The sequence below is a fragment of the Myxocyprinus asiaticus genome, chromosome 29 (genome assembly GCF_019703515.2).
Source record: "Myxocyprinus asiaticus isolate MX2 ecotype Aquarium Trade chromosome 29, UBuf_Myxa_2, whole genome shotgun sequence".
NCBI lineage: Eukaryota > Metazoa > Chordata > Actinopteri > Cypriniformes > Catostomidae > Myxocyprinus > Myxocyprinus asiaticus.
Window position 1 is genome coordinate 25,979,588 of NC_059372.1, and position 16,239 is coordinate 25,995,826.

At 36.7% G+C, this 16,239-nt stretch overlaps 1 protein-coding gene across 4 annotated transcripts in view; it reads right to left on the bottom strand.

Moving 5' to 3' along the window:
• Positions 1 to 1,742: 1,742 nt before the first annotated feature.
• Positions 1,743 to 16,239, bottom strand: part of uba1 (ubiquitin-like modifier activating enzyme 1) — a 62,868-nt gene continuing 48,371 nt past the window's right edge. For all 4 annotated transcript variants that reach the window (XM_051661404.1, XM_051661403.1, XM_051661405.1 and 1 more), the window contains 2 exons: positions 2,961 to 3,061; positions 1,743 to 2,821 (listed from right to left, as the gene is read on the bottom strand). In XM_051661404.1, the coding sequence (XP_051517364.1) occupies positions 2,686 to 2,821; positions 2,961 to 3,061 (237 nt within the window). In that variant the 3' untranslated portion in view covers positions 1,743 to 2,685. The remainder of the gene's footprint in view (positions 2,822 to 2,960; positions 3,062 to 16,239) is intronic.

Here is a 16,239-nt window from a genome sequence, read left to right on the forward strand (position 1 = left end):
CAAAACCGGTGTCTTTTCAGTGCTTGAAGCCATTAACTCAGTGTGACGAGGAGGAGGGCGTGGCCGGGCCGTGAGGGTGCACGCCGGCGCTGAATCAGCGGGAAAGCGAGATAAAGGGGAGCCTGAGACGCCAGTTCGTGGGACACATGCGGCCGCACTACGTGTGTCTGTGTCCTTATGTTTTATGTTGTTTTAAGTTCATTTATATCATTAAAGTTTATGTTGACTGTTCAGCCAGTTCCCACCTCCTTGCCCAGTCTTTAACTGTTACACTCAGCAGGGAGTCCCGACAGTCAAGTAAATAACCCCTCCCACTGAGAGGTGCTAATGGGCGCTCTGTCTCCCTGGCCGGTGATCATGTTAATGAAGCTAACACCTGAAAATCATTGGAAAAATCAGCTAGTGTAGAGCCAGCTTTACTAAACTAAAGGGGGTTCTGAATACTTGGGTAAACAACTGCAGATTTATTAGGCCTTATTCATAAAACACAAACATATTTCTGTTTAAGTCATAAATCATCCGTATGTAAATTTTGCATAAAATTTAATACGGCAATATACATATGAATGGGTTTATGTACTATTTACATTGAAATTCATTCAGTATGTGAATGAGTCCCAGTCACTTTACGCCAATATAATTTTTTTATAATTTCAGTATAATATCTGAATTGACAAACTTGTTTGTGTTGAGAGGCAAAACGTCTCATAAAAAATAATTATGGTTCAATTAATAAAAATCAATCTGGATGGGAATCGTAAGAAAGTAGACAATTATGGTCCCATTTGATTCCTTAACTGCTACATCAACAAATCTTATTTTGGAGATAGAAATATTCCTATTAGAAAGAATTTCAATATTAATTGCATTTACTGCCAGCAGTCAGTTGCCCAATGATGAGATCATTTCAGATTTCAACAGAGCAGATATAATAAATTAGATAACACAATTCTTGCAAAAGGCATGTTTACAGTTTTAAAACTTTTTAGAGGCATAAATGTAATCTGATAAGTGGTCCTAACTATGTGGGCTATTAATACAAAATTTAGGACAAACAAAAAATGCAAAAACATATCACTTGTTTTTATAAAATTCCACTGATTACAACAAATCTTGGTTGATTTCAAGTTGGACATGATGGAATTCATATTTCAGGTCAGTGAGAATAATGCAGTACCCGCTCTGACTAGTGTGTAAAAGTTTTTGATTCACTAAAAAGTTGTCTCAGAGTCATTTATTCATGAACCATACTAAACTGGTTGCGCTGTGTTCCACGTTGTAGTTCCAAAAGAACCAGCTCATAAGAGTCATTCGTTAGGGAGTCAGACGGGACTTGACGTGTTTGTGTTTCACGTCGGAGATTCAATAGCAGGGCAGCATTGAATAGTGTTGCAGGAAACATGACAGTGTTCTGTCCGCACCAAAAATGCACATCCATGAACCGTTAACAGAACTGAAAGTCATGAAAATCATACAATTATTATAAATGTTTTTTAATGGAACCATTTCTAAGTAAGAACCGGTTCTCGGTTCCCAACACTAATAATAAAATGAAGTTTAAGAGGCTGAACAGTTTTTATAAGTGACTCCACAGCAACAAGGCAATGACCTTAATTGAAAATGTACAGTTCACTAACAAAAATCCTTAAACGTATATTCTTAACCACCAGTTTGATTAGCTGCAGATTATTTCTATTAACATTTTAGACACATTTTAAAAAGAAGTCACAAAGAAAAGACAATAAAGCAAGAAAACTTTTTCAACTTTATTCACTAACATACTAAGTGCTCCCATTACAGATTAAAATCACCTTTTTACTGTAATGTTTTTTTTTTCTTTTTTTTTTTTCTTGAGTTTAACACAGTAGAAAGAATACAGGGTTTATGTTCTACAAGGTGTACACCAGAAGTCTGCCAGAAATAAAAATAAAAAAGGAAAAAAGTTATGTGCAATTTCCTGATCCCCAACCCTTATTGAAGCCAGATTGGCAAAGGGATATTCCCACTGGGCCTATGGGAGAGCAGGAGTTTAATCAGTGGACCAACTTGCTTTGGCAACTTGGCCAATAAGAGCACTACATCAGCATTTAAAGTGACAAGCCAAGGCAGTGATTTGAAAATAAAATTTAAGCAATTAACAGTTTTTTTGCCTCCAGTTTTTGGCATTCATATTTTTCCAATTATTATTCCAATCAACATGTTCAGAGATAACTTTCAATTGCAAAGCAAGATGGTGCCCACAAATATATCATGAGGGCAGGAACAGAGCAGTGTAAAAAAAAATAAATAAAAAAATAAGTATACAGTGATGGGCAGTATACAGAAATTCATTCACTGAAGCTTTGTGTTAGAACAATCAGCTTCAATAAGTTACAGCCAAATATATCACATGCACCCCATCAACATGTATTGTCCATTCCTGAAGTTAACCAGCTTTTTCAAGATAGAATTAAAATTTTAATCATACCCTGAAGTGCTCAGCTAATAGGGAAGAGGGTTGTTTGAGATCTAGGTTAAGGATAATACTTATATCATCCAATAACTGGTTTAAAAAATAATTACTCCCATTCCTGTTGATTTCTCTTTGGGCTCTCCAAGCATACTGATACTCTCCATTTAGCGCCACATCCCCAGTGGGTCCCCTCTCCCTCCACCAACCTGTCCCTCTCCACCCCAAGAACCCTCTCAGCGGATGGTGTATCTGACATAGGGCACCTCTACATCCTCTTCTGTGTCATCGTTACAGCAGAGCTCAAAAACTAGTGCTTTAACATGTTTCCCCAGTTTCTTCTTGGACACCTTGGTCACGATCTCAGTCATCCTATGAAAAGCAACACAGAAAAATGTTAGTATAACAAAACATTTAAATGTAGACCTCATTAATTACATATACCTCACTTGTACTTAACATCTGATTAGAACTAATTTAGTCTCCAAAAAGGAAAAACATATGGACTTACGGCAGGTCCAGCCTTTCTTTAAGCTTGGCCGCAGGCATGAAGAAAGAGTAGAGCATGGAAACTCCCTGAGAGAGCATAGTTATCTCCAGTTTCTGTTCATTCTGAGGGAGCAAGAGAATGGAACACTGAGTATGCAAAGTCAAAGATCATAAGGCCCAACCTCCCAAATCAATAGTACAACAATAGATGCCGATTTGATATGTATTTCGATTTTTTCTTTTTAATTATTGAGATTTGATATACAGTGCATTCAGAAAGTATTCAGACCCCTTCATTTTTTTTTTTTCCACATTTTATGTTGCAGCCTTATGCTAAAATGCTATATATTTTTTCAAATCAATCTACACTCCATACCCCACAATGACAAAGCAAAAACCAGATTATTGATAACTTTGCAAATTTATTACAAAGAAAAAACTGAAATATCACACAGACATTAGTATTCAGACCCTTAACTCAGTACTTAGTTGAAGCACCTTTGGCAGCAATTACAGCCTCAAGTCTCTTTTTGTATGATGCGACAAGCTTTGCACACCTGTATTTGGAGATTTTCTGCCATTCTTCTCTGCAGATCCTCTCAAGCTCCGTCAGGTTGGATGGGGACTGTCGGTGGACAGATATTTACAGGTCTCTCCACAGATATTCGACTGGGTTCAAGTCCGGGCTCTGGCTGGGCCACTCAAGGACATTCACAGAGTTGTCCCTAAGCCACTCTTGTGTTGTCTTGGCTGTGTGCTTAAGGTCAATGTCCTGTTGGAAGGTAAACCTTCAGCACAGTCTGAGGTCCTGAGTGCTCTGAACCAGGTTTTCATTAAGGATATCTCTGTATTTTGCTGCTTTCAGTTTTCCTTCAACCCTGACCAGTCCCCCAGTCCCTGCTGCTGAAAAACACCCCCGACAGCATGATGCTACCACCACCATGCATTGCCTGGTTTCCTCCAGACATGACGTTTGGAATTAAGGCCAAACAGTTCAATCTTTGTTTCATCAGACCAGAGAATCTCGTTTCTCACAATCTGAGAGTGCTTTAGGTACTTTTTTGCAAATTCTTGCACTGAGGAGAAGCTTCCGTCTGACCACTGTGTCATAAAGCCCAGATCGGTAGTGTGTTGCAGTGATGGTTGTCCTTCTGCAAGTTTCTCCCATCTCCACAAGATCTCTGGAGTGCAACCAAAGTGACCATCGGGTTCTTGGTCACCTCTCTTACCAAGGCCCTTCTCCCCCGATTGCTCAGTTTGGCCAGGCAGCCTGCTCTTGGGAACCTTCAATGCAGCCAAAAACATTTTGTAGCCTTCCCCAGGTCTGTGCCTCGACACAATCCTGTCTGAGCTCTGCATGCAGTTCCTTTGACCTCATGGCTTGGTTTTTGCTCTGATATGCATTTTCAGCTGTGAGACCTTATATAGACAGATGTGTGTCTTTCAAAATAATGTCCAATCAATTGAATTTGCCACAGGTGGACTCCAATCAAAGTGAAGAAACATCTCAAAGATGATACATAGAAATGGGATGCACTTGAGCTAAATTTCAAGTGTCACAGCAAATGGTCTGAACACTTATGTCAATGTGATATTTCAGTTTTTTTTTTTTTTTTAATACATTTGCAAAGTTATCAAAAATCTGTTTTTTGCTTTGTCATTATGGGGTATGGAGTGTAGATTGATGTAAAAAAATAAATAATTTAAAGCATTTTAGCATAAGGCTGCAACATCAAAACGTGAAGAAAAAAATATAAGTGGTCGGAATATTTTCTGATTGCACTGAATTAAACGGTGTTAACCCTTTAATTTTTTATAATGAAATGCTTATTTAAGAACAGTTTTGTTTGAGAAGACATTTTATTCACTCTGTAATACAGAATAAGAGGGTAAAAGGTAGGGATGTGCAAAAACTAGTTGTCGACCGATATGGATTTTTTTTTAATGGCCAATGCCGATATCCAGAGAGCAGGGTGGCCGATACAATACTGATATATCACACAATTTAATACATCAAATAACAACCATAAAATTGCTTTAGCAATATATTTACTAAATATTTTACTAAATGGTAGATAGCAGTTTCTTCTGATTTCTGTTTAGTCATCAAATTTGAGTAATTTATTTGCACATGAAGAAATTAATATATTAGGAAGGAAATAACAGTACACACAGTAGTCCAGCAAACATAGATGGCATGTCCATGTTAGCAACTGCATTAAAAAAAAAATAAAAATACAGAATCAAACCAATTGTACACACAGTGCATAGTGAATAAGACATTTACTTATAGCATATGTGAAGCGCTTTTACTTTGCAGTTGCACTCACGCGCTCGTGTGAATCCAACATGAGCAGTAATCTCCTGACAATTTAAACTGGATCGTCTGCTTGGATTGTCACGGACTTAGTCATGATTTGTGAATCAGAGGAACTTTTGATTCTGGCTGATAGACTACACGCTTCAATATGAAGATATTAGATGCACTCAATGGGAAGAAAACACTGGATTTTTATGAGGTTCGTGAATTACATCTGTTTAAACGAGATATGTGCATATTTGCAAACAGTATACAATAGAAGTTTTACTGGTATTTGCCATTTATCATTAGACAATTAAAAGTTGCAGGGAACTGCTGAGGAGAGGCTAAAAGAATACATGCTTTAGAGGTAAATAAATGAGCACTCCACAGGATGCTGGATCAGCTCAAGTTTTGTGAGTTTTATTACATCTGTTCAAACGAGATATGCACATATTTGCACATATTAGTTTTTATTGATATTTGCCTTTTTATCATTAGACAAGACAATTAAAAGTTACAGGGAACTGTTGAGGAGAGAGAGGGAGAAAAAAACTGGCTAGCGCTTTAACATTAACATTATGAGCTCAAACGTGTCTGTCGCGGTTCTGATATGTGGATAGTTTAAATGACACTGTTGCACACTGATCTGTTATTGTAGTAACAAGATGGCACGTAACAACAAAATGAACCGTGACTGGTCGTTTACATGTATCAGTCACTTCACATGCAAGCAGGCGATTTTCGGCACCCTCAAACAAATCGGCCAAATGGGAAAAATTGATTGGCCGATGCCGATAATGGAAACAGTCAGAATGTTGGCCGATTTATCCGTCGACCACTAGCAAAAATTGTATTTTTCAAAATAGACTAGTCGTTGCGTTTTCTGAGCTATTAAGGCACTGGTATACGTCATCCAAAATCATAGATTGAATGGGTGCAACTTCATTTCAAACAAAACCTGGCCATAACAAAGGTGTTTTTGAGTTCATTTCGGTGGTTCGTAACAGCTCATCAGCGCAAACTTGTAGTAAAACTTCGTACCTGCTGCTAAACACCTTCTTACTGCCATTGGTCATTGTCATCAGTAGGTGGGACCTGGAGCTCAGTCAAGATAAACACACCGTCATGCTGATTTGTTTGCGAGCTGGTGCAAACCTACCTACATCTGTACAATGGCTTGCTTGGAGACATTTTCCAACAACATATGTGATTTATTTATTTATTTATTTGCCTACAAAAGAAATCAAATCTACTCAAATACTTTTAAGTGCCTAGTCACGCTGATGTTTGATATGCTGTTTTACTCATGTGACATCTGCCCAAAGACATCCCTCTCTAGTCATCATTCTTTTGTCTATATTCTGCCCATTAAACGCTTTGCAGTGGTATCAGTGTCATCATAAATTACAATAACAGTGTGTTATCGGTACATATCATGGGTGCAAATAGCGTGTTAGCGCCATGAATGCAGAATGTAAACAAGACAAATTAAACATTATCTACTGCATATGTATTACTTTATATCAACATTGAGTGGTTAAAACAACTTTTACTGACCTAGAATGTGAATTCTACTCATAGAATGAGGCACAAAGTCATTGATAACACATTTTAATGCCACATTAGTTAAGGTTTTACAAGTAGTCTAGCGCGTCCTCATATTTAAATGCTCCTCTAAACACCTCCCCCAGTGGCATGGCTGGTGTCTGAGCATTCGCAAACAGTACACCGTTGCTCAGCAGTTTTGAACTTCTTTTTACCCCTGAATGAAGAACTCTACCATGAGTATACCGGGGCCTTTAGTCCACTAGTTTGATGTTAAGGAACCCAGGCTTCATTTGAGGCATCATATTTAGGCTGCATTCCGACACGCTTTAATGAAACGAGAATGCTTGGAGTCACAGAGCAATCCTGGCTCAACATTCAAAAGAGCATAGCTGTTAGATTACAAATATTGCTGGGCATTACATTCTAAACTTAAAGAATTAAAGAGACATAACTTCTCGGGGAGAAAGCCTGTTTGTCTGGAAATCAGCGCAAATATAGCTTCCTATATCTATCATTGTATCAGCAAATTGAGAATTTTTTTAATTTCCAATGAATTTCCAAGACCTCCAGTTGTTTTTTATTACTGGAAACTAGGGGTGGGATGCTATGGTTATTTAATGATTATGTTCAATATGACGTTCATGATTCGATTTAATCATGATTCAAATCAAACACTCACATGTCAAAGTATGACAGAACATTTTGTTAATTTTAGAAAAATAAAGTTTTCTGAAACATAATAGCTCAGTTCAAATAAAGAGTTTATATTAGTGGTCAACCGTTATACCGCAGAGGCCGATAAATCGGCCGAAACTTGGAATTTTTTAATTATCTGCATCGGCCAATACATTTTCCCCTTTGGCATATTTGTTTCTTGAGGGCGCTGAGAATCGCCTGCTTGCACGTGAAGTGACTGAGACTTGTAAATGACCAGTCACAGTTCATTTTGTTTTTACGTGCCATCGTGTTACTACAATAACAGACCGGTTTTCAACACAGTGTCATTCAAACGGTCGGCATATCAGAGCCGCAGCAGATGCGTTTGAGCTCAGTGTTGAAGTGCTCGCCTGTTTCATTCTCCCTCTTTTTCCTCAACAGTTCCCTGTAACTTATAACTGTCTTGTCTGATAAAAAGGCAAATATCAATAAAACTAATATCATATACCTTCTGCAAATATGCGCATATCTCGTTTAAACAGACGTAATAAAGCATATCTCGTTTAAACAGACGTAAAAAAAAACCTCACACAACTTGAGCAAATCCAGCATCCTGTGGAATGCTTATAAATCTTATTCTGAAGCACGTATTCAAAGTCTCCCTCAACAGTTCCCTGTAAGTTTTCTAATGATAAAAGGCAAATATCAGTAAAACTTGTATTATATACTGTCTGCAAATATGCAGATATCTCTTTTAAAAAGATGTAATTCACGAACCTCATAAAAATCCAGTGTTTTCTTCCCGTCGAGTGCTCATCTAATGTCTTCCTCTGAAGTGTGTATTCCATCAGCCAGAATCAAAACTTCAGGATCAGGATCAAAAGTTCATCTCATTCACAAATCATGACGGTCAGTCCATGACAATCCAAGCAGGTGATCCAGGCCATTAAAAATGTGAGGATGTCGTGTTGCTCACGCTGGATCCGCACGAGCGTGAGTGCAACTTTAAAGTAAAAGCACTTCACGTGCGCTATGAGTAAATGTCTTATTCACTGTGCACTGTATGTCAGGGTTCCTACAGCTTAAGGCAAGTTAGATTTAAGACTTTAAGACTTTTTTAAAACCACTCCGAATGACATAAGACCAAATTTACAATAACCAAAATTAAAGAAAAAAAACGACATCAATTAATTAGGGTTAGGGACAATTTTTCCCAAATGTTTATTGTAACAAAACATGACTTTTTTGGTCCAGTTAAAAAGTTACACGATCTACTTCAAATGTTGAAAAAATTTAACACTTTCTAGAGTGGAACACATGGAAAACAATAACATAAAACAACAATCACGAATCATCAGTAAAAAGGCACAACTGGCTGAGAACTATAATTCTCATATTCGTTATGTGCTTTAATAGGGGTATGCATTTAATGCATATTCAAAATACACAACTGAAAAGCCAATAATAATGTGTCACTTAAATGTGTCTGAATAAGTCTCCAACTCCCTCATCTGATTTGTATGATTGGCGTTTTGTCACTGTGTTTAGACACCACAGTATCTCTGCTTTCACAGTGTAGGCGTACACCCGACTGTTATCTGAAGATCTGTTGCTGCTTGCCCTGGTGCTGGTATCGGAGATGGGGGTGAAGGCGTGGTGGAGACGAGGGTAGAACAGAAATGGGAAATGCCTGCCGTCTGTTGACTTGGCAGTTTTGTGTTTCTCACTTTACATGTGGGATTCCTATCGTGCCAAGTTTGAAACACTTCCTGCACAAAATACACTGTGCCTTGTATGCATTGCCTGGTACCGGTTTCAGCCATGCCGTAATATCTTGGTTGAATAGCCAATTTTCATCGAATTTGCATGTCCCCATGTCATCACTAGATAGCAGACAGTGCATCTGCTCCGAGCATCCCGGCAGCAAACAAAATATGAGTGTTGTTGGTTCCGCTATCCTGATCTGCATTACGTTTATGTGAGAGGCATTCAGTAAATTATATAAAAATAAAAAAAAATAGATGTTACCAATTATTTTGAGATTTTAAATTGCAATGTCAGGAAAAAAAATTATTCATAAAATCCTACTTCCCATATCTTAGCATTTTTAAGACTTTTGAAAGATTTAAGACATTTTATTACCAATTAAGGCCTTATTTTTAGATTAATGAATTCAATGCCTTTTAAAACTTTAAGGATCCGTGGGAACACTGGTATGTGCAATTGGTTTGATTCTGTATTTTATTTTTTTTTTTAAATGCAATTGCTAACATGGACATACCATCCATGGTTGCTGGACTACTGTGTGTGCTGTTATTTCCCTCTAATACAGGGTTTCTGCAGGTTCGAAGGAATGAAATTTAAGACTTTAAGGCCAAATAAAAGAATAATTTAAGACCACTTTCACAAAATAAAATAAAAAAAACATTAGCTGGTAAATACAAAACCACTGAGGCTACTTGGATGTCTCTGGACATGTTTTTATATTTTATTGTGCATTTATGTGTTTTCTTTTTTTAAACAAGTTAATATGCCATTAAAACACTAAATGAATTCATTAAGAATGCACATAGCTTAAAAGTATGTAGCATATATAGTGACCCTTCTCTTTAGTCACTTGCTTTCCTGCAAGATGTGATGCAACAGACCAATGCTTTGACAGCGTCACTGCTTATATCAAACACGGAAGTGGTGGCAAAAACCACGTGTAAAAAGTAAACTTTTATCCCGATTATTTTGTTGAAAAATAATTCTGAGGGCTCTAGTTCAAGCCATCAACACAGCTGACTGGACTGAGATCATCATTTCAATTCACAACTTTGCAGCAAAAATTTATAGCAAACATGATTACATGTTTGTTATTAACTCATTTCATTATAGTAATTGTATCGCTAAGAATATGTTTGTGTTTATGATGGTTCTGTGTCATATTTTTGTTTAATCATCTAATCTGTCAAATCTAATAACAGTCAGCAAGCTTTCCGTCACCACTTACTGCGCATGTGCTGACATTTTTGTAACCAAAAGGATTGGTCTACAGACCTTATTCACAGTAGCGCCATGTTTGATATTTAATGGGAATGGAAATGAAGCTGTAAAGGATAGACTTACCATCTCTTCAATGGCATGCACAGTATAAAGCTGTAAAAAACTCCTAGATTCCATCTGATTTTCCACAACTCAAGTTGTCTGGAGTTTTTTGTCTACCGAGTGTCCTTGAAAAGATATTTTTCCAATGTTTTGTCTGCAGAACGATCCAAAAACACTTTAAATTGCAGTACAGCACATAGAAAATCTATCCCTCACAGCCTCGTTGTCATCCTTGTCAAAAATGAAATATGGCGCTGCTGTGAATAAGGTCTAGCATGTGCTGAATAACATTTATATATTTTTTCTTGGCAGATACCTTTAACAAATACTTCAACAGGTAGTTAAAGGGCAGTTCATTTAAAAATGACATTTCTGTCATCACTGGTCACCCTAGAGGATTTTTTCTATGGATTTTTCTCAGCCGTGGAACAAAAAAGGAGATGTTAAGCAAAATGTTTAATCTCAGTCACCATTCACTGTCACTGCATCTTGTTTTTCATTCAAATGTAAGTGAATGGTGACTGAAACTCCCTAATATCTCATTTTGATATCCACTGAAATAAGAAAGTCATACAGGTTTGCAACAGCATGAAGGTAAGTGATGACAATTTTCATTTTTGTGTGAAATATCTTAAGTCAAAACTTGTCAGTTACCTTAAAAATGGCTGTTTAAAGTTGACAATATGTATTAAAAATTTTAACAGATTAAATTATGAAAGAGAACTGTGCTGCATAATTTGTTATGTATATTGAAAACAGATTATATACTACATAATATAGATAATATATTTTCATATTATCTATATTATAATATTTATATAATTATACTATTATTGTTTTGTATATTATTAAAAAAAAGATGAGATATAACAGGTGTAGTTCTGTTAGCTTTACAATTCTTGTCAAAGGTGATGTAAATAAGAAAGTGGCACAATTTGAAAGGGGTCAAAAGGGCGCTCCAACCTCGAGCACTTGCAAATTGCAACGTTGACAGCTTTGTCGATTATAAGCAGGAGCGAAAGCGCTAGCGCAGCGACAGTGTTAGCACATCGCTCGCTTACAGAGACGCAGATTTTGCATTTCTGATTAACAGGGTTTATGAAGGTTCATACATGTAACATTATAAGTTCAGTAAAAATGCGCTTCCTACGCCCGCTCACGCTGAACTCAAGCATCAGCTGCTAAATGCACGAGAGAGAGAGAGATTTTGACTAGATTCTGCTGTTTTAAGCATCTCCTCTATTCATGCCCCAAAATGTAATACCTCAGCAAACGAAATTTAAGACTTCTTGTTATTTAAGATATTTAAGACTTATGGCCTTAAATTTTAAGGCCATAAATTTAAGACTAAGATGTTTTAAGGTACCCTGTAATATATTACAATGTCTTCATGTGCAAATAAATTACTAAAACTTGATGACTAAACAGAAATCAAAAGAAACTGCTAACAAATAAAATACAAATATATATATTTTTTTTTAAAGTCTAGTGTGAAATTTAGTAAATATAGTACTAAATAAGAGTTTATTCATTTTTAGCAATTTTGTGTTTACGTTATTTACTAAAAATTGTGTAATGTATATACATATATATACACATATATATACACACACATATACACATATATATATATATATATATATACACATATATATATATATATATATATATACACATATATATATATATATATATATATATATATATATATATATATATATATATATATATATATATATACACATATATATATATATATATATACATATATATATATATATATATATATATATATATATATATATATATATATATATATATATATATATATATATATATAGACACTATCGGCCACCCTGCTCTCTGGATATCGGTAATTAAAAAACCCATATCGGTCTATCACTAGTTTATATACCTTTGTCTATAAGAAGATCAGATAAATGAACCTTAAATTGTTGGCTACATTCAGGCTGATCAGGTGCAGGGCAAGCCATATAACTGAACAGAAACTTTCCTAAAAAAATGTGACAGGTTGCAATCAAATATCCTCTATAACATGCAAGAGACAGGGTCCTTGTTTCCATCTCTAGCCTTGCTCGTGGCAACCCTCTACGGACACAGAATTAATCGCCATTGTCTTTACTTTCCAGACTTCTGACAACATGTAAGCATAGTGCAACTGAAAACTAAAAAAGATATTAAGAAAACCAAGGGGGCAATATACATACATACATATATATATATATATATATATATAATTATTTTTTTCACACATTGGCAGCCAAAAGTCTGGAATAATGTACAGATTTTGTCATTTCAGAAGGAAATTGGTACTTTAATTTACCAAAGTGGCATTCAACCGATCACAAAATTCAGTACATTACTGATGTAAAAAACAGCACCATCACTATTTGACAGTCATTTTTGATCAAATCTAGACAGGCCCCATTTTCAGCAGCCATCACTCCTTGAGTAATTATGCTGAATTGCTAATTTGGTACTAGACAAATCACTTGTCATTATATCAAACACAGTTGAAAGCTATTTGGTTCGTTAAATGACATTGTATTTGTGTTTGTTTTTGATTTGTCACAGTATGCAATAGACTGGCATGACTTAAGGTCAATATTAGGTCAAAAATGGCAAAAAAGAAACCACTTTCTCTAGAAACTCATCAGTCAATCATTGTTTTGAAGAATGAAGGCTATACAATGCTTGAAACTGCCAAACAACTGAAGATTTCATACAAAAGGTGTACACTACAGTCTTCAAAGACAAAGGACAACTGGCTCTAACAAGAACAGAAAGAGATGTGGAAGGCCAGATGTACAACTAAACAAGAGGATAAGTACATCAGAGTCTCTAGTTTGAGAAATAGACACCTCACATGTCCTCAGCTGACAGCTTCATTGAATTCTACCTGCTCAACACCAGTTTCATGTGCAACAGTAAAGGGGAGACTCAGGGGTGCAGGCCTTATGGGAAGAATTGCAAAGAAAAAGACACTTTTGAAATAGAAAAACAAAAAGAAAAGGTTAGAGTGGGCAAAGAAACAGATATTGGACAACAGATAATTGGAAAAGAGTGTTATGGATCTTAACCCCATTGAGCTTTTGTGGGATCAGATAGACCCGACAAGACAGCCACATCTATGGTAAGTGTTACAGGAAGCGTGGGGTGAAATGTCCCTCGAGTATCTGGACAAACTGACAGCTAGAATGCCAAGGATCTGCAAAGCTGTCATTGCAGCATGTGGAGGATTTTTTTGATAAGAACTCTTTGTAGTAGTTTAAGTTCTGAATTTTTTTTTCAAATTGTAATTGTCATTTTTCACATCATTAACGTCCTGACGATACATCAGTTAAATGCCACTTTGGTGAATAAAAGTACCAATTTCTTTCCATAAGACCAAAATCTGTACATTATTCCAAACTTTTAGGCCACCAGTGTGTGTGTGTGTGTGTGTGTGTGTGTGTGTGTGTGTGTGTGTATGTATATGCTGTCAAAGTTAACGCAAAATTCGTTTAACACCAATTTTTTTTTGCGCTATTAACGCGTAATATGACCCTTAATAAACCGCAGTTCATGATAAGCAAGTGAATTCGCGCAAACGCCGCTAATGTCACATGCATTGACCGTCGGGAAAACAGATGGTGGGAGACATTATGCTGATACCTGCGCCAAGCATTTTATCACAGCAGTAAAACATGCCTACAAAGCACAGCTAGAGCTCGGAACTTTGTAACATGATTGCAGCTGCAATACAGCTGCCATTTGAATACCTGCCTTGCACTGCGAGGCGCGTTACGAAAGTTGAGAGGCGCGGTGCGAGCACGAAGTGAAAGTGCGATCGGGTCCTTGATAGTGTATAATGTACCAGTAATGGCAGCAGGTGTTGTTTCTGGTGCCACCCTAGTGAGTTGATGCCCTACGCAGACTGTGTAATATGCGTATAGGGAGCAGTGGTACTGATTACCTGCGAACGAAAACACTGCTGCTGTCTCCAAGGTTCTGTCACAGTGTGTTTGGTTGATAGTGCAATAGCCATTGCAGAAGTTGGAGACATTGCTGGAACAATGCATGTAATCTACACTGTCATTAACCCATTTAATCCCACCGGTTACAATTGTGACCAGTGTCTAAAAGGAGTTTATGTATTTTGCACAGATGTCAATTGTAAATGACAGTGCAGAAATGTTTTCATGAGTGGTGCAAATAGTCACATGACCAGAGCTATTAATTCCACTGTGCTGCTGGAAAGATTATGTCTCCATAAAAAGAAGCGAATAAATCCTGTCATAATACATTTACCACTACCATATTTTGAGCATAATTTGAATGGAGTTGTGTTCATTTTCTGTTGTTCAACTCTGCTGGTGAGGTAGGTAGTGTTTTTGACTGAAAAATACATCTGGATGAAGCATATTTTGTCCACTCGTGTTTATAAAAGACATTGAGATTAAATCGCGATTAACTACAAAAAATTATGCGATTAATCGCTATTAAATTAAATATTTTAATCGTTTGACAGCCAAAACATACATACATACATACAGACTGTATACAGTTGTGGTCAAAAGTTTACATACACTTATAATATATGTGTGTGTGTGGAAATATATATATATATATATATATATATATATATATATATATATATATATTTTTTTTTACAAGTATAATTACAGCAGTCTTGAGTTTCCAGTGATTACTACAACTTATTTTTCTGTGATGGAATGATTGGAACACGTCTTAAAATAAATAAATAAATTAATTAATTAAAACAAAAAACATTCATGCATTTTGGTTCTTTTATGAATTTATTAGGGGTCTTCTGAAAATGTGACCAAATCTGTTGGGTCAAAAATATACATACAGCAATGCTAATATTTGGTTAAATGTCCCATTTTCACCGCAATTAGGCGCTTTTGGTAGCCATCCACAAGCTTCTGGTTGAATCTTTGACCACCACTCGACAGAATTGGTGCAGTTCAACTAAATATGTTGGCTTTCTGACACGGACTTGTTTCTTCAGCACAGTCCACATGTTCTCAATGGGGTTTAAGTCAGGACTTTGGGAAGGCCATTCTAAAACCTTAATTCTAGCCTGATTTAGCCATTCCTTTGCCACTTTTGATGTGTGTTTGGGGTCATTGTCCTGTTGGAACAGCCAACTGCATCTAAGACACAACATTCTGGCTGATGGTGTTAGGTTTTCCTTGAGAATTTGGAGGTAAGAGGGGTCACATGACGCCATGCAAGGATCAGACATGTGAACGGCAAGCTCTGCGTACTTTACTAATTTTAATACTTTTAATGATATAATAATGACAGTGTCAAAGAATTTAAAATCCTTGGGCTCTGGAGACATTAAAAGACACTTGTGACACCCCCGAGCTGGCCACGAGCCTGGGAGTCGATTTAGTCGGAGAGGTGTGGGAAATGCGGAGAGAGATGCTGAACATGTCGGCAATGCTGAAAAATGTCATTGCTGACTTGGAGGATCTTGCTGTGATACGTCAATCGATCACTGCCATCGATTCTGAGACGAAGTTCTCTGCTGTGGTCACAAGAGTGGGGGATGTCGAGCAATGGATCGATTACCTGAAGTCATCGGAGAGGGAATTATCTGCTAATCCGCTAGTGACCAATGTGAATTTAGAACGTGTCTGGGAGAAGTTGGAGGACATGGAGAACTGTATCC